This window comes from Melanerpes formicivorus, unplaced genomic scaffold (genome assembly GCF_026170545.1).
Source record: "Melanerpes formicivorus ecotype bairdi unplaced genomic scaffold, bMelFor1.0.p_v2 SCAF_317, whole genome shotgun sequence".
Lineage (NCBI taxonomy): Eukaryota > Metazoa > Chordata > Aves > Piciformes > Picidae > Melanerpes > Melanerpes formicivorus.
In genome coordinates this window covers 74,199-93,893 of record NW_027142669.1, presented here as the reverse complement: position 1 = coordinate 93,893, position 19,695 = coordinate 74,199, and the positions used below count along the sequence as shown (strand labels likewise).

Here is a 19,695-nt window from a genome sequence, read left to right as displayed (position 1 = left end):
TGTGAGAAAGTGCTGATTGCTTGGTATGCTGAAGTCCAGCTGCCCCTGAGATGGGAGGCAAGCAAGATAAGGAGGAGGCGAGATCTGGGAAAGAGAGCAATTAGGCCGGATAGAAGAATTCCACAGAGTTGTGAAAACAATGATGTAACCTGTTAGAGAGCAACCAATAGTATGTTGCCAAGTGGGCATAATTACAGCAAACTGTATATAAGATGTGTCTGATGCTCAATAAAGTTGGAATCCACTGATCAAATTGGTCGAATAAGCGGCCCCCTTCTTGCAGTACTGCCCTATCCTGTCTTGCCATGCCCTGCTATCCCCTGCTTTGCCCTGTCCTGCCCTGCCCTGCCCTGCCTTGCCCAGCCCTGCCTTGCCCAGCCCTGCCCAGCCCAGCCCTGCCCTGCCTTTCTCTGCCCTTCCTTGCCCTTTCTGGCCCTCCCTTTGCTGCCCTGCCCTGCCCGACCTTGCCCTGACCTGCTCTGCCTTGCCCTACCTTCCCCTGCCCTGCCTTGCCCTAGCCTGTGTTGCACTACCTTACACTGCCTTACCCAGCCCAGCCCTGCTCTGCCCTGCTATGCCCTACCTTGCCCTGCTCTGCCTTGCCCTACCTTGCACAGCCCTGCCTTGCCCTGCCCTGCCTTGCCCTGCCCTGCCCTGCCTTACCCTGCCCTGCCCTGCCTCGCCCAGCCCTTCCTTGCCCTGCCCTAACCTGCCCTGCTCTGCTTTGCTCTCCCCTGCCCAGCCCGCCTTATCCTGTCTTGCCAATTCCTACTATCCCCTGTATTGCCCTACCCTGCCCTGCCTTCCCTAGCCCTGGCCTGCCCTGCACTCCCCTGCTTTGCCTTGCCCAATCCTGCCCAACCCTGCCCTGCCCTGCCCTGCCCTACCCTGCCTTGCCTTGTCTTGCCCTGTCCTGACCTGCCCTGCCTTACCCTGTGCTACAATGCCTTGCTCTGCCTTATTCTGCTCTGCATTGCCCTCCCCTGCCTTGCTCTGCCCTGCTCTGCCCTACCTTGCTCTGCCCTGTCCAGCCCTCCCTTGCCCAGCCCTGCCCTGCCGTGCCTTGCCCTGCCCTACCTTGCCCTAGCTTGTGTTGCACTTCCTTACACTGCCCTGCCCTGCCCTACCTTGCCCTGCCCTGTCTTGCCCTGACCTGCCCTGCACTGCCTTACCCTGCCCTGCCCTACCTTGCCCTGCCCTGCCTTGCCCTGCCGTGTCTTGCCCCTCCTTGCACTGCTCTGCCCTGCCCTTCCTTTCCCTGCTCTGCCTTGCCCTTCCTTGCCCTGCCCTGCCCTATCTTGCCCAGCCCTGCCCGGCCCAGTCCTGCCCTGCCTTGCCCTGCCTTGCCCTGCCCTGCCTTGCCCTTCCTTGCCCTGCCCTGCCCTATCTTGCCCAGCCCTGCCTTGCCCTGCCTTGCCCTGCCCTGCATTGCCCTGCCCTGCCCTGCATTGCCCTGCCCTGCCTTGCCCTGCCCTGCCTTGCCCTGCCCTGCCTTGCCCTGTCCTGCCCTGCCTTCACTGCCCTGCCCTGCCTGACCTTGCCCTGCCCAGCCTTACAGTGACCTGCCCTGCCCTGCCTTTCCAGCGCTGCTCTGCCTTGCCCTACCTTCCCCTGCCCTGCCTTGCCCTAGCCTGTGTTGCACTACCTTACACTGCCTTACCCAGCCCAGCCCTGCTCTGCCCTGCCTTGCCCTACCTTGCCCAGCCCTGCCTTGCCCTGCCCTGCCTTGCCCTGTCCTGCCCTGCACTGCCTTGCCCTATGCTACCCTGCCCTGCCTTCCCCTGCCCTACCTTGCCCTGCCTTCCCCAGCCCTCCCCTGCCCTGCCTTGCTCTGCGTTGCCCTGCCCTACCTTGCCCTACCCTGCCTTGCATTGCCTTGCTCTGTCCTACCTTGCCCTACCCTGCCTTGCACTGCGCTGTGCTGCCCTGCCCTACCTTGCCCTGCCCAGCTTTGCAGTCATCTGCCCTGCCCTGCCTTTACAACGCTGCTCTGCCCTGCTCTGCCTTGCCATGCCCTGACGGGCCTTGCCCTGCCCTTCCTTGCCCTGCCTTACCCTGCCCTGCTCTGCTTTGCTCTCCCCTTCCCTGCCCTGCCCTGCTCTGTCTTGCCCTGCCCTGCCCTGCCTTCCCCTGCCCTGCCCTTCCCTATCTTGCCCAGCTCTGCTTTGCCATGCCCAGCCCTGCCCTTCCTTGCCCTGCCCTGAGCTGCCTTCCCTGCCCTGCTTTACCCTCCCCTCCCCTACCCTGCCTTTCCATACCCTGCCCTGCCCTGCCCTGCCTTGCCCAGCCCTACCTTGCCCTGCCCTGCCTTGCCCGGCCCTGCCCTGCTTTGCCCTGCCCTGTGTTGACCTTCCTTACACTGCCTTGCTCGGCCCAGCCCAGCAATGCCTTGTCCTCCCCTGCCCTGCCTTGCCTTGCCCTGTCCTGCCCTGCCCTGCCCTGCCTTGCCCTGCCCTACCTGCGGCTGGGGGCAGGGGTGCGGTCGGGGCTGGGGCAGGTCTGGGCCGGGGCTGGGGCTGGGGCAGGGTTGGGCTGGAGGCTGGGCGGGGGCTGGGCTGGGTCTTAGCTGGAGCTGGGGGCTGGAGGCTGGGCTGGGGCAGGGCTGGGGGCTGGAGCCGGGGCTGGGGCTGGGCTGGGGCTGAGCTGGGGCCGGGGCTAGGGCAGGGCCAGGGCTGGGGCTGGGGCTAGGGCCGTGGCTGGGGCTGGGGCTGGGCTGGGGCTGGGGCAGGACTGGGGCAGTTCTGGGCTGGGCTGGGGCCAGGGCTGGGGCTGGGAGCTGGGAAGTGATGGGGCTGGGGCAGGGTTGGGACCGGGCTGGAGCTGGGGCTGGGGCTGGGGCAGGACTGGGGCAGTTCTGGGCTGGGCTGGGGCCGGGCTGGGGTCGGGGCTGGGGCCGGGGCTGGGGCTGGGGCCGGGGCTAGGATCAAGGCTTGGGCAGGGCTGTGGCCAGGGCTGTGGCCTGTGGCTAAGGCTGGGGCAGGGCTGGGGGTAGGGCTGGGGCTGAGCTGGGGGTGGGCTGGGGCTGAGCTGGGGGTCGGCTGGGGTCGGGATTGGGGCCAGGGCTGGGGCTGGGCTGGGGCTGGGCTGGGGGCAGGGCTGGGGCCAGGGCTGGGGCAGGGGGTGGGGACGGAGCTGGGACAGGCCCGGGGTCAGGGCTGGGGCTGGGGCTGAGGCTGAGCTGGGTGCAGGGCTGGGGCGGGGGATGGGGCAGGGCTAGGGCCGGGGCTGGGGCAGGGCTGGGGCAGGCACTGGGCTGGGGGTTGGTCTGGGGCTGGGGCAGTGTGGCAATGCCAGTGATGAGCAGTGTGAGCAATCTGGCAGTGCAGGCCTAGAGCCTGACATGGGGGTAGGCCATGATCAGCATAAATGCAGAGTTAGCTAGCAGTGGAGCAAAACAGTGCTGTGCCTCCAGCATGTCACTAAAACAAGACACTGGTAGCTATAAACATGGACAGTTATCTTGGGACAACAGGACATGCACCTGCATCAACAACCTCGTTGTGTCATTAGTAGTTGGACCAATAATCTGTAACAGTGCAATGTGTGGTCACTCAGAGGGAACCAATGGAGCTGTGCCAACGAGGCTCTCCGAGTTTATATAAGTTGTAGCAGTTGCCTTGCTACACACTTCTGCCTTTCCTGTCTCCTGTTTCTTCTACACTTTACTGTGCTATACTTGCACTACAGGCCTACTCCATAGGCCTGCACCTCAGGCCTGCACCATCGGCCTGCAACACTGGAACAATAAAGGAACAATACTCGATCACATTGCTCAGCCGTATTGATTCCCAATCTCCGTCATCCTACATCTGGCGCCCGAATAAACCTGAACTCATGGACAAGGGATCCTTGGACTACAATACTGATCGACTCAGCACAGAGAGGTACGTCCAAGCGATACAGAAAGCCGGTCGGACAGCACTGCCCCGGTGCTGGAAAAATTAGCAGCGCGTGCTCAAAAAGGAAGTGAATCTCACCCTGGCCCGGTGAGCGACCTGAGGAGGGGCAAGGGGAAGCACGACACCACAGAAGAGGCTGTGCTAAACGCCTTCCACCTATCCTCTCTGTGAGAGGTATTACTGGCAATTCTGGGATCGTAAAAGGGCTATTAGCCTGTGCCCAGAGTCATCCCCACAGCAATAAGCTTTTACTTCCGAAGCATGGGACGAAATTGCAGCCCAGCTGTGGGATGAGGTGCTAAATGCTTAAAAAAGCAGCTTTTCGCTATAGCACCGTGTGACAGATCGTCATGGACATTGCAATCGAAAAAAGCAGAGCAGGGTACTCCCGATTCAGCTGCTGCGGCGTTTGGTTCTAACCGAGACGAGAAAGAGAGACTCGGAAGGCACACCCCGCCCTCTGCCTCCCCCCCCCCCCGCACATCGTCTGCCGCTCCATCAGCATCCTCCACAATTTCAATTGCCCACTACTCCTTCTACATGAATCGCAGCTCTTTATTACCATCCTTTTGCGCGGAAATATCTGCTCCTGCCACGTCAGTAGCGGCAGAAGCGAATCCTGATCGAACTGATAAGGCGCGCGAAATCAAAATGGAGGTCACTACGTATGAAGAATTAGAGAGGGGAGACGCCACGTCCGCCATCTTGGCAAGCACAGCGTGTTTATTACATACCACCACCACTGTTTGCCCCAAGTAGAGAAAAAGCCATAAAAAAGCGGCGAAACCTGTGGCTCGGCATTTTCGATCCCCTTCAACAACATCTTCCTCTGATACCGCCAGCGACGGCTCGGACTTGGGAGACGAGAGGTCCGACGCGGGGAGCCCGGACAGCGGCAACTCTGTCCTGCAACTCCTCTTGGAAAAGATGGAGCGCCTACTCCAGCAGCGCCTACCCCAGCAGCGCCTACTCCAGCAGCGCCCCCCGCCCCGGCAGCTCTCTTGGCGATGACCCCTATGCCGGTGGCCCCGGCAGGTCCAGAGCGGGTCTCCGTCCCGGCGGTTCCGGCGATAGTCTCCATCCCCGTGGCCCTCTCCTTGGCGATGGTCCCGGTGGCCGCGGCCTCCCCGTCAGCTTTCCTAGCAATGGCCCCCATGCCGTGGCCCCGGCGGCTCCGGCGCGGGTTCCCGTCCCGGCAGTTTCACCCGCTACACCCCCCCGGCCTCCTACATTCCAGTCATTATCATCAGAGTATAGCCTCAGACAGAGATTTCAATTGAGTCCCGATGGGGCGATCGAGAGGTGGGAGGGACAGGGAACTGTCCCACTGTGCTGGTGGAAAGGTATTGTGGGAAATGTAGTCACAAGATGGAGAAGGTTAACAATGACTATGGTAATCTGAACTGACTAATGTTCTTTAACAGAAGCTAGACAAGCCATAGCTACCTATGGGCTACAGTCAGGATTTAGTGATCAAAGTGGTCCACCATCCAGGACAATAACTCTGATCCTGTGTTTCTTATTACTGAGCAGGGTCTAACAGGGACACTTGGTTCCTTTGTCAATACCATCCCTTACATACGACATTCAATACTAGTTCAGACCTGACTCACGATATGAAGGTAGAAATGTGGATATTTTGGAATTTGACAATGCTAATGAAGAAACTAAACAGGTTCTCAGCATTTTGTCAACAGGTGCCACTGCCTCATGACTGCAGGACCACAATGAATGAAGGCATCGACAAGCAGCAATATATCTAGCTATGGCCATAGAAGCAGTCTTGAAATCATCATGCCTCTGAGAAACCTAGGTACCTTAAATTGTCTGACTGTTGGACAGACTCGAAAGGGTCACAGATCTAATCATTTTACTCGAGATCGTCGCAGAAGCTGCTCCTGCAGCATGAATATACCCCGCACGACGACACCAAACCAGGGTCCTTGGACCGCGCCCCTCCCCCCCCCCCCCTTCCCCCAGCCCCCCCCGGCAGCGCACAGCGGACCTGACAACAGCCGCATATCTCCTTTTGAATCCACAAAGCGTTGTCGAGTTTAACTGGCATGGTCCTTTGGGTCACAGACTCTCTGCTCTGTTAATTGGCAGACGACAGTCTATCTTTAGACAGGGCATTCTTATAATTCCTGGTTCAATACATTCTGATTATGACTGGGCTATGAAAATTATGCTCGATACCATTGCCTCTCCTGTTAGCACTCTTGTTGGGACAGAAATTGCTTAGTTAATACCATCTGAGTCCCGAGTGCCTAAAACTTCTAACAGGATCCAAGGGCAAAAAGGCTCAGGTTCCACCGATATGCCTAATACCTTATTAGCCCTAAAAATCCAAAAGGGAAAACTGGAACAGATTTTATCTGTCAGACACCCTTGTGGACAAATTATACAATTTTCAATTATTATGGATACTGGAGATGATGTCATCATTACACCTAGTCATAAATGGAATGGTCACTAGCCAGTGCTTATGGCAAATTTTGAAGTCATGTGTTTAAAAGGTATCCAAACAACCTGGGTTAGCAAAGAGCCAGTGCAATTAGCTTTCAACTACAGCAAATCAATCACTGTAAGACCGTACATATTAACCCTTCCAGTTGCTCTATGGGGCTGATATGCCTTAAGTCAACTAGGAGCAAAACTTGTTACCGTTCCTTCTTTGTAGTGGCTACTGGTCAGCAACCAATCCTCAAATTAAAATGGAAAACACATTACCCAGTATGGGTGGAACAATGGCCGTTCAGACATGATAGGCTGCAAGTCGTTAAGACCCTAATACAGAAACAATAGCAACTAGGTCACTCCTTGCTAGCCACCCACCCCTACTACCCCCACCCCCAGAAAAGAGAGGATTTTCAAGTACTACTCTTGCCAACCAAAGCTCTGCTGTGATTTAAAGTTACAGTGATAATTTCTTAATTTCTAATTGCAATGTCCTTAAGAGATTTGTTATTTAGAGTTTTGCTAAATTTTCCTGGTAAGCATAATGAATGGTAAGCATTTGATATGTACAGATACCTTGTACATAGTAATTGCAGTAAGGTGTAAGTACTTAGTAATGAGTACACATTGTAAGATTTCTTCTGGTTCGAACCTTCTTAGTTGTGTGCCATGGCATTTCAAAGGAGCTCCATGTAATATAGGTAAGACTTGTAGTAAATAGGTATTCATTTAAAAAAGTATTCCTTAGCTAAGGTAGTGTCTTTATATTTCCTTCTTAGACATAGACTAGAAAAAAAAATACAAAAAATACAAAAAAATGCTGTGGTGGGTTGGAAGGGTAAGGCCAAGATGCCTCCTCCCTTCCCCCTTGTGAGTAAAGGGAAAGAAAAAAAATGAAGGGAAAGGAAAAAAAACTCACAAGCTGAATTATCAAAGCAGTGGAGCTTTATATTTACAGAGCAATGAAGGATATGCAGGGGAATATATACAAATTTACAATATTTACAATATATACAAAGATATAAAACAGAGTAACACAGAAATGAGAGTAACCCCCCTCAAGGCAGAGGGGGTTCCCCACCTCCGCTCTCCCTTCTCTCCCCCCCTTTCCCCAGAGTGGGATAGAAAGAGAAAAAAAGAGAGGAAAAAAAAGTTAAAAGCAGTTTGTGTTAACTGGAAAGGAGTTAATACAGGCCTTTATCGGTTCTCAAGGCCGAAGCCTTGGCAGAAAGCCCAGCAGAGAGAGAGCTGCTACCCAAAGAAGAGGCGGAAGCAAGACTGACAGAGAAGTGCTGGAATGCCCAGTTCACTCCCAGTTCAGAAGGTGCTTCCTCCCACTTCACCAATGAAATTAGTTTAGATTATTCCTTCCGTTTACCAACTTCCGTCCACCATATTCCCTTTCTTAAGGGGGCAACGTCAACCGGCCACAAATGCAAAAAAAAAAAAAAAAAGGTAAACAAAAAAAAACCAACATAGAACTATATAATAAAAGCACACAAACTCTGGATACAAAACATAGAGTGCTAAATAACAGAATAGTAATAAAAAAGAAGAACAACAACAAAAATAAAGTATTAAAAACAAATATGACACATTGAAAAATCATAAGGATTACTAACACAGAATAGCTATTAACAGAAAAAACATAAGAATTGTTACCAAAAAATTAAAATAAGGATTATCAAGACTACTAGATTAAAACAAACAAAAAATTATACAAAGAAAAAGTTGAGAAAATTAAAATTAAAAATTATAATAAAAAAGAATTGATAGAAAAGGTTTAAAAAAAAAAAGTAAGAATTAAAATTAAAATAGAAAATAGATTAAATAAAACAAACATGCAAAATAAAAAATAATTACAATAAGGAATATAAGATAAAAAAAAAAGATTAAACACTAGATAAAAAGAAAAAATAGAAATTACGAAAATAAAAGAAATTGAAAAAGAAAAAATGATTAGAATAACAAATTAAAATACAGATTAAAAAATTACAATAACAAAATAAAAATGATATTAAAGAAGGCAAAAAAGAAATAAAAATGACAAAAAGTTAAAAATAATAAAAATTTAAAGAACAAAGAAAAATTAAAATACAAAAATAACAAAAATTAATTGAATAAAATATCAATAAAAATTAGATCAAAATTACCAAACAAAAAAGTTAAAAAATAATTAAAAAGTGCAGATAAAAAAGTATAATAAAATGCAATGAAGAAAAAACCACATTAAAACAGTATAAAAATAATTAAAAAACAAAAATTAAAATGAATTAAAGATTAAATAGAGAACTAGATTACAAGCCAAAATATTAAACATATCAAAATAATAAATTCACAATAGAAAACAATAGCTAAAAATGAAGTAAAATAACAAAAGAAACAAAAAATAAATAATAAAAGAGATACTGGATGGCCACGATCAGGTCACCTCGAGCCTCCTTTTCTGCTAACTGCAATCATCGCAACAAACAACGGCGGAAGAATCAAGACCACGAGGACACAGCATTTCCCATGCAGTCGAACATCAATCACAACAACTGCTATGATCAGCTGGGATCAAACAGCACCACTCAGAAGAATGCACCACAGCACCATGTGAATTAGGACTGAATATTGTGGTTGCTTGATAACTTTGTATTCTCTCTTGTTAACTAAGTGTGCCTCTGAATGTAGACATCCTAGAGGATACAGTTTCATCTTTACATGTTGCTCAGTAGAGATTATTAACAAACAAAAAAAAAAAAAAAAGGGGGAAAAGAGAGAATACCCCTAAGCCCCAAAACAGATAGCTTTTAAGAAATAATGGGTTAGCAATTGAAGGAAGCACAAATCACATAGAGCAATAAATCGACTGAGGCATGGGACACTGTGACAGAGAAAGGAGATAAGTGATAAGAACTGACAGAGCAAGCATGATTCAGGGCCGACAAGGTCAAACTGACCCTAACAGCCTTGTCCAGTCAGTAAAACTAAGCCAGGCACACCGGGAATTGACCAAATTAGGAAAGGGTTCAAAAGTTTAAGAGAGGAAGACTCATCAGAAGACCCCTGCCCATGATGAAGGCCACCGGAAAGACCACCAAGAGGATCCTCAAAAGAGATGTCCCCGCCCACGCTCCGCCTACACCACGCCTCTTATGAATATGTATGCAGAGATATGATTATGTATGTGATCTGATGCAATACCACATCCAAAACTGTATAAAAGACATGCTTTTGTTACGGGAAAGGTAGAAATCCATTTAGTGATTTCTCCAACGCGTTGCTAATAAAATACCTCCTGTCTATCTGACTTAAACTGAGTCTCTTAGGCAGTTATTCTTGCCTTTTGGGGCAAAATTCGGTATCATTTTCTGGCGAGCCAGCCAGGAGCCAGACAGGAGATCCAGACCTTAAGGGGTCCTCCCGAGCCGGGTCCGGGGCCGGGACCCTCTGGGCGCCCCTGAAGACTTTTTTGTCAGAAGAGACCCCCCCGGACCAGCGCTCGTTGGTGGACAAAGGGTTACCTGCATCTCCTGCTCCAATCAAGAGGTATTTTAACTGTTTATTTGTTTGGGGATAAAAGCGCTTTGACTGGGAAACGGGGACCAGACGTGGTCACCTGATGGGAAGGCCTGGGGACGCCCTGGCATAATCCCGTTTATAGGGGTTGGAGTCCCCACTGGAAACAGGGGTTGGAGTCCCCACTGGGTGCTTGTTAATCGGGTGTATGTTTCTCTTTCATCTTAATGTTGTTGCTGTGCTTCTGAGAGGGTACATTTGTGTTACACTTTTGTCTAACATTGTTATGTTGTCTGCAAGAATCTCGTAATTTAGTACTCGGTATTTTGTGTTAACTGTAATCTCTTTTGTGTGTAAGAATTTATTGTGATATCATCTGCAAACTGTACCTTGATTTACAGCTGACATCCCGAAGCTGACTGGTATCGGTATTATACGGTTGACCAGCAACATCTCGTGGTAAAGCAGTGTACTCGGGTAAGGTAGGATAGTTTGGATGGATGCGTTAAGAGTGTGAGTGAATGAGACGCAGCATCGCTGCGAAGCAAGAGGGAGTCCTGATCCGCATTTCCTGTTCTTTGCGAGAAGCCAGGTCGGAGACGGACAAAGCGATTGAAAATTGTGTGTTAAAATATATTGGTATATAGTGCTTGTGGGAGAAAGAGACTATTCCGGGAACAGCCATGGGAGGACGACAGAGTAAGGACGTAAATATGAAAACTCCATTAGGATGTATCTTGAAGCATTGGAAGGACTTGGGAGGAATTCCAGGGGGAAGCATAAGTAAAAAGACACTCCTTAAATATTGTACACAGTGGTGGCCGTTGTATAAGTTAGACGACAATGAGTAATGGCCACCGGAGGGAACAACTAATTATAACACTGTTTTACAACTGATGCTCTTCCTCCGCCGGCTCAATAAGTGGGATGAGGTGATGTACGCAGACATGTTCTTCACTCTAAGGAATAAACCTGAGTGGCAAAAAGAGTGCGGAATTAATATAGCCCCTCAGGATCCCCTAGTATTAGCCCTGGAAAGGGATAAGAAGGGTCCAAAGCCTAAAGAACGTTGCTGTGATGCATGTAGTATTGGACAGCAGTGTCTCAAGCTAACAAGAAGAGATAGTGGAAAGGAGAGCGAAATAAGCCTGAGGGAATACCATCCATTCGCTCCAGGGTGGGAAGGGCCTCTTCCCAGGCCAAAAGAGGAACAAGGGGATCCCAGCCCATTAGAGGAACTGGAGCGATGGTGGAAATCTAAGTTTGGGCACAGCCCTCAGAAGTTAGACAACAGTTGGGAGGAAGATAGTCCATTAAAATCGGGGATTGACGAGAGGAAAAGCAGCCCTCAGGGACTAGATAGTCCACAGGGGTTGGGGAGCCACATGGATGCTGACAGCCCACCCAGACTAGAAGTCGAAAGGGAGGAAGGCAGTCCGTCAGGAGCAGAGAGCCAAAGGGAGACACGTAGCCTGCCCGAGCTCAGTCCATACGGGGATAACAACACATCCAGAAGTGGAGACATTTGTAGAATGGAAACCAGCACACCAAGGACTGGGGACAAAAGTAACTCGCTGGGAAGCGGCGTCTCTAAACTGAGAGGCGACGTCTCTGAATTGAGATATAGTGAAAAGGATGATAACGAGACATGCAAAAAGGGGGGCAGAGAACAACTTAATATAGTAATTCAGATAAAGGATGAGAGAAATGGGAGGGGAGCAGAGGATGAGAGGGACAGCAGCCCGGGACAGGATAGGAGCCAGCAGATACAAAAAGGGCGACAGACGCAGGACGAGAATCGGATGGATGGTGTAGGAGGGGAAAATGAAGAACAGGAAAGGGGGAAGAGGGAAGAGAAGAGAAAGAATAGGGGAGACATTGAAGCACAGGAAGGAGATCCCGGGGAAGAGATTGGTCACTCGTATTATACCAGATCTGTGGCACGGGGGGAAGCAAAGCAAAGAGAGGAAGGGAACCATATGATAGCTCCTCTCCAACAAGTTGTACCAACGTTAGGGGAAAAGACTAGAGTAAAGGTGCCGTTCTCGACAAATGATTTGAACAGTTGGAGGGATGAGGCAAGGAATTTCAGGAGAAATCCTGAGGGAGTGGCGAAGAGGTTTGAATTAATGGCAAAGAATTTAGATATTGATTGGGAGGATATAGAAGTGATGCTGTCAGAATTGACAGATACAGAAAGGGAACTCGTATTGGAAACAGGAAATCGACATGCTCAAGTATTATCAGGAAGACTAGAAGATAATTTTCCCAGCAATAAACCAGAATGGGACCCGGACAATGCCGAGCACTATCAACAGCTAGTGCAGTATAGAAAACTGATAGCGATGGGCTTGCGTAATGCAATCCCTAAGGCTATCAATTGGTCAATGCTATATGACATCAGACAGGGAAAGAATGAGACCCCATCAGAGTTTTTGGATAGACTTAGGGCAGCGATGAGACAATATACACCCCTGGACCCAGCAACAGAGGAAGGGAAACAGCACTTGTTAGGGTTGATGATGGGACAGAGTAACCCAGACATCAGGAAGAAATTACAAAAACTTGAGCATCCAGCAAATAAAAACCTAGAGACACTGCTGAATGAGGCATGGAAAGTATACAATAATAGAGAGATTGAGGAGAAGAAAAAAGAGGACAGGAGGATAGCGAGAGTAGTGGCTGTAGCAGTGGCAGCTCAGAAGACAGGTTACTCGGAACCTGGAACCAGGGGAAGAGGTAGAGGCAACCCAGCAGGAAGGGGAGGGAGGCTCCAACCCCACCCAGCTAGGGTGGGGTCAAATCAATGTGCGTACTGCCTACAGATGGGACACTGGAAGCGAGAATGCCCCCAACGAAGGGAAAGGCTCATGGCCACTACTACTACCACACATCAGGATAGTGAATGAGGGGGACCGGTGGGCCATACCCTAGCAGACCCACTGGTTAAAATGGAGCTAGGGGAAGGTAAAAAGGAATTGAACTTTTTGGTTGATACGGGAGCAACTTTTTTGGTTTTAAATCAGGAATTGGTACCTAAAAGTGATGAATTTGTACAAGTTGTGGGAGCAACAGGCCAACCAGAAAAGGCTTACTTTTTGAAACCCATTAAATACAAAATTGGGAAACAGATGGGAATTCATCAGTTCCTGTATTTACCAAATTCGCCAAAGCCCTTATTGGGGAGAGACCTATTGGAGAACTTGGGAGCCATAATAAAATTCAACAAAGACAAATTGGAATTACAAGTAAATGAAGAACAACTGATTATAGCTCTAAGCCTAACGATCAGTTGTGTGGAACCTAAACTTGAGAATCACAATTTCGAGCGAATTCTGAACAAGACGTACCCATTAGTGTGGGCTACTGATATACCTGGAAAATCAAAACAAGCAGTACCGATTGTTGTTGAACTTAAAGTTGGGGCAAAACCGGTCATAAGAAAACAATACCCTCTGAGGATAGAAGACAGGAAGGAGATCGAGCCCATAATCGAAAGGTTTTTGGAACTGGGGTTATTGGTAGAATGCGAATCAGATTTTAATACACCAATCCTGCCAGTAAAGAAACCTAACGGAGCCTATAGACTAGTTCAGGATCTGAGAGCAGTAAACGAAATAACCAAGACATTACATCCGGTAGTTGCTAATCCATACACACTTTTAACTAGACTGAAGGATAATTTGGCCTGGTTCACCGTATTAGATTTAAAAGACGCATTCTTCTGCCTTCCCTTAGCTCCCGAGAGTCAAAAGATTTTTGCCTTTGAGTGGGAATCTGTGGATAGAGGAAGAAAGACTCAACTTACCTGGACGGTATTGCCCCAAGGATGGTGCAATTCCCCTACGATTTTTGGGAACCAGTTAGCCAAAGAATTAGACCAGTGGGAAAGGCCGCTGGGAGATGGCACCCTTCTGCAGTACGTAGACGACCTCCTAATAGCAACAGTGACAGAGGAAGAATGCATTGAATGGACTATTTCCTTGTTAAATTTCCTGGGTTTAAGTGGATATCGAGTTTCTCAACAGAAAGCACAGCTGGTGCAAAAAGAAGTGGTGTACCTGGGATACGAAGTCTCCAGAGGACAGCGATCCCTGGGAGCAGCTAGGAAAGAGGCCATCTGCCAGATACCTAAACCAGAGACGGTGAGAGATCTGCGCGCCTTTCTGGGGATGACAGGGTGGTGTCGGCTATGGATCTACCAGTACGGGATACTCGCTAAACCACTGTATGATTTGTTGAAGGAGACTAAGAACGTCCTAGTTTGGACTCCCGAGGCAGAAGGGGCCTTCAAGAAGTTGAAGCTGGAGCTAATGAGAGCACCGGCCTTAGGTCTCCCAGATGTATCAAAACCATTCTGGCTGTTCTCCCATGAGCGGCAAGGGATGGCCCTAGGAGTCCTAGCACAGCAATTGGGACCACACAAGAGAGCTGTGGCCTACTTCTCCAAGCGATTGGATGAAGTAAGTAAAGGATGGCCAGGCTGTCTGAGGGCAGTGGCCGCAGTAATAATTAACATAGAAGAGGCCAGGAAGCTCACGTTGGGTCAAAAGATGACTGTGTTAGTGTCTCACACTGTGTCAGCTGTGCTGGAACAGAAAGGCAACCATTGGCTGTCGCCTTCCAGATTCCTAAAATACCAGGCCATCCTGGCTGAATCAGATGACATAACCATTCAGGTGACTAACATTGTGAACCCAGCTTCATTTCTAGAAGGAAGAGACCCAGCAGAACCCATCGAACATGACTGCCTGGAAACAATTGAAGCAGTCTACTCCAGTCGCCCGGATCTCAAAGAAGAGCCGTTCGAAGATGCGGATAACTGGTTCTCAGATGGCAGCAGCTTCGTGAAGCGAGGAGTAGGAATGGCTGGCTATGCAGTCACTACTACAGAAAGGGTAATTGAGTCGAACTCCTTGCCTGCAGGGACCTCAGCTCAAAAGGCAGAACTGATAGCTCTGACTCGAGCCCTGGAATTGGCGGAGAACATGCAAATTAATATATGGACAGACTCTAAATATGCCTTTTCCATTGTACATGCTCATGGAGCCATTTGGAAAGAAAGAGGACTGTTGACTACACAAGGAAAAATGGTCAAACATGCAGAGGAGGTTCTGCGATTGCTAGAGGCGGTCCAGCTCCCAGCACAAGTGGCCATAATGCATTGTAAGGGACATTTGAAAGGTAACACTATTCCAGAAATAGGAAATAGGAAGGCAGATACAGAAGCTAAATTGGCTGCCACGAGGACTAGGGAAGTGAAAATAACGGCCCTAATACCAGGAGAGCTGGATACCAACATCCAGCCAGATTACCAGGAATCAGATCATAGGTGGATACGAAGAAGGAAGGGCAAAATATTAGAAAATGGTTGGGGTCAATTGGAAACAGGACAGTTAGTAATACCAGGAAACGTGATGTGGCAGTTTGTAAAGGCAGAACATGAGAAGGCCCATTGGGGTCTAGATTCGCTTCACCAATATTTGCAAACCAGGATAGCAGGACCAAAATTATTTACTACTATAAAACACGTTACATCCCAGTGCGAGCGGTGTCTGAAAAACAACCCGAATACGGGAACCAAGGTACACCAAGGAGCCATAAATCGAGGTAAATTCCCAGGTGAAGTATGGCAAATTGATTTTTCTGAACTCCCAAGAAAAGGGGGGGTTTCGGTATTTGTTGGTATTAACTGATACGTTTTCTGGGTGGCCTGAAGCATTCCCTTGCAGGACAAATAAGGAAAGAGAAGTAACTAAAGTACTGTTGAATGAAATTATTCCACGGTTTGGGGTACCGAAGAGCATTTCTTCGGATAGGGGTACACATTTCTGTGCAAAAGCAGTGAGAGCAATAAGCAAAGCATTACAAATCAAATGGCAATTACACACGCCTTACCGTCCACAGGCCAGTGGGCAAGTGGAAAAGATGAATCACCTTATTAAACAGCAAATTGCCAAAATATGTCAGGAGACTAATTTGCAGTGGTATCAAGCTCTGCCTATTGCTCTACTGAGGCTGAGAGTCAAACCAAGATCAAAAGAAAAGTTAAGCCCATTTGAAATTTTGTACGGTAGACCTTATGCTATGCAAGTCGTGAATGGGGACGCTATAGGCCAAATCGGTGATCAGTACATTTATCATTATGTAATTACGGTGGGAAAACAGTTTGACAAAAATGCTACTGTGGTGATAGAGCACCAACCTAAACAACCTGATTGTAAATTGCATTCGTTTAATCCCGGTGATTGGGTGTATGTTAAGAATCTTTTAGTGAAACCCCTACAAGAGAAGTGGGAAGTAACTTTCCAAGTGCTGCTGACTACCTTCACTGCGGTTCGAATCAAGGAGCGACCTACATGGATCCATTATTCACGAGTCAAGAAAGCTCCGGAGAACAAACCAGAGGAGCAGACGCCATGATCCTGACTCCACCTCAAACATTTACAACTCTGATCATTGGACTCTCGATAAGTATAGCTCTTCCCCAAGGCTCTGCCCCAATAGACCCATGGTCTCATGCACACCAGTGTATCCACCTGGAGAGGGGAAAGAAGGGACCCTATTTCGAGGTTTATGCCTTACGTAACAATCAGCCATACATGAGTAAAGTATGGCATCAGCCCTCCATGGTAGCATATAAGGGTGATCAAATCCAAATTGGGTGTCGAGAGCTTGACCCAGTGGAAGGAAACACAAGGCGGCTAGTATTAACAATTCGACCCTCGATGCCAGACTCTAAACATAACCTAATTACCTTTAGTCCAGTGAAAATGGGCAAGCCCACCGTCTGGGTCCAGCAAAAGGGTCCAATTTCATGCCAGTGGAGTGACTTCAGGGAAGATCCACCTGGATTACAACCCCATAACTCGGTAATTTATAGAGAAGATTCGCTTGGGGAACTACATCCCCAAAACATAACCCTTGACCTACACCCTCTTCTCTTTCCTGCGGGAAAGATCGTAGCATCTAATGGTCCTGAGGAAGGGAAAGCACGGTGTGAAATGGCATTTAGATTGGATCAATCAATGTCCTTTGTATGCGAAAGACAGTTGAAAATGCTGGAACAGGGTTTTAGCTTCCCTAGGCATGCTGTCGAATATATGGTGCAATTACCGGGGGACGTGATCCCATTGTATCCAGATTTAGACTTGCCCCAAGAAACCACTCTACCGATAGGATGTAAAGTAGTACATAACCTAACCTTTATAGGGCCTCAAGTGATAAGAAAATCTAACGAACTAAAATTATTGTTAGACCCCACTTATTCCCTGAAAAAGGTGCAGATGAACATTCACACCGATGTTACACATTTGCAGAAGGATTGCCGACCATTTATACAGCAAAGCCTTAAGGGATGGAATGCATGGCTGGCAACTAGGTCTTATCACAGACGGGCGCAAAGAGATATAAGTGGATGGGTCGGCACTGGATTTGGAATACTAAATGCAGTAGATCAAGAGGTATTGGTGAACAAATTAAGTACTGTCACCACCAACTTAGGAAAACTCAAAGTGCCCCTGAGTTCATCTGTGCTTACATTAGCAGAAACGCAATCGCTAGCAGTAAAATTACTAACCATGGTAGCAAACCATACTGCAGAGGATTTTGTGAAGCTCGCTGATTATACAGGGGAACTTAGTAGAGACATTGCACTCGCTATCCAATGCTCTCAGACACAACAATGGGTACAATCAGTAGCGGCAGGAATAATGAGAGAGGGAATGTCAGGTACATTACCTCAAGAAATAAGGGAAACAATATTAAAGGACAATCACACTACACAATTTGAGAAGGACCACCAAGCCTGGTGGCAATTAGTAAATTTCACTTATGAGCCTCAACGAGATCACATTGAAGCTTATGTCCTCACCATCAGTACGGCAGAAGAAAGAGCTATCTTTCCTATCCTCACTCTAGGGACAATACATCAACATGTCATTGTCAGACCAATAGACCACAATGTCTGGGCCAGTTATGATTATACCAAAAATAGGTGGCAATCAGTTAGCACAGAGGCATGTATTCCTAGAGGACAATTAGGCTATGTTTGCGACAACGCTGTAGTAGAAGCAGAAGATTTATGCTTAGATGTCGAAAACAGTATATGTACCTTTGAAATGCTTTCACATAATAGAACACAATCACAAGTTTACTATATAGGGAATGGGTGTGCTTGCGTGAGGACAGCTTGTGACAACGTCACTATAGATAATTGCCAAGAGGAGACTAACAATACTAACTTCTGTGTGTGCAACTTCACCAAAATAGTGGGTTGTGATTTTCATTATACTGTCCCAATAACTACTCAACAGCTAATTAACGCAGATTTTAACCTATATCAAGAGATACCGAAATTACAAATAGGGATGGACGTCAAAATTCTTAAAGCGATGCTCGCACATCCTAAAGTGAAGGAATTGGTGCAAAAGGTGAATCAAACGACTAAATGAATGGTATGGCAGGTAGAACATAATTCAGAAAAAATAAAGCATGTCCTGACCAAAGTAGAACAAGTAGGCCAGCAACATTGGTGGGACATCTTTACAGGATACTCCCCAACAGCTACACAGGTCTTCAACTATCTGGTGCACCCAATGCTAATAGTAATTGTAGTTCTGCTACTATTAACTCTCGCAAATATTTGTATGTGGTGGAGACTAAGAATCATACTAAAAAGGACCCAAATGGTTTGGGCTATGGTACGAGCATATCAGAGCCCTATTGGATTAGAATTTGACGAAAGAATTCGTAAGTTATAAGAAAAAGGGGGGAAATGAAGCCCCAAAACAGATAGCTTTTAAGAAATAATGGGTTAGCAATTGAAGGAAGCACAAATCACATAGAGCAATAAATCGACTGAGGCATGGGACACTGTGACAGAGAAAGGAGATAAGTGATAAGAACTGACAGAGCAAGCATGATTCAGGGCCGACAAGGTCAAACTGACCCTAACAGCCTTGTCCAGTCAGTAAAACTAAGCCAGGCACACTGGGAATTGACCAAATTAGGAAAGGGTTCAAAAGTTTAAGAGAGGAAGACTCATCAGAAGACCCCTGCCCATGATGAAGGCCACCGGAAAGACCACCAAGAGGATCCTCAAAAGAGATGTCCCCGCCCACGCTCCGCCTACACCACGCCTCTTATGAATATGTATGCAGAGATATGATTATGTATGTGATCTGATGCAATACCACATCCATAACTGTATAAAAGACATGCTTTTGTTACGGGAAAGGTAGAAATCCATTTAGTGATTTCTCCAACGCGTTGCTAATAAAATACCTCCTGTCTATCTGACTTAAACTGAGTCTCTTAGGCAGTTATTCTTGCCTTTTGGGGCAAAATTCGGTATCACCCCATAGCAAAAAATTAGCTCATGGCAACCCTAGAAATGCTGTAACCCTAGAGACATCAACCCTAGAAATGCTGTAACCCTAGAAATATTAACCCTAGAAAATGTTGTAACCCTAGAAACATCAACTTTGCAATGTGCTGTAACCCTCTCACCACAAGACAGCACGAACACGGCACAACTGTCATGAAAATGACAATCAGCAAACCTGCTTAGCACTGACCAGAATGACGGTCACGATAAACCAAGATGTCAACAGAAAGCACCTAACTTATAACTGAGTGTCATGACTGCTTTACTGCTGAGTGAACATTAAGAGATCAGAATCACTAGGATGAGCAAAAACACATTATTCAGTGTAATTTTATATTGGGCAATGCAATGAAGCTCTTTTTGCTCTTGCTGCTTGCCTGGCCAGATCTACCTTTACAGATGAAAGAAATCTTGCTACCATTAAACAATTCATGATTTTTGACCATC

General features: G+C 47.7%; 1 protein-coding gene across 1 annotated transcript; it reads left to right on the top strand.

Annotated features, from left to right (window-relative positions):
* Positions 1-11,245: 11,245 nt before the first annotated feature.
* Positions 11,246-16,283, top strand: LOC137459074 (uncharacterized). The gene is made up of 3 exons (XM_068170302.1): positions 11,246-11,671; positions 12,887-15,470; positions 16,135-16,283. The coding sequence occupies exons 1-3, from the start codon at positions 11,246-11,248 to the stop codon at positions 16,281-16,283; spliced, it is 3,159 nt and encodes a 1,052-aa protein (XP_068026403.1).
* Positions 16,284-19,695: the final 3,412 nt, after the last annotated feature.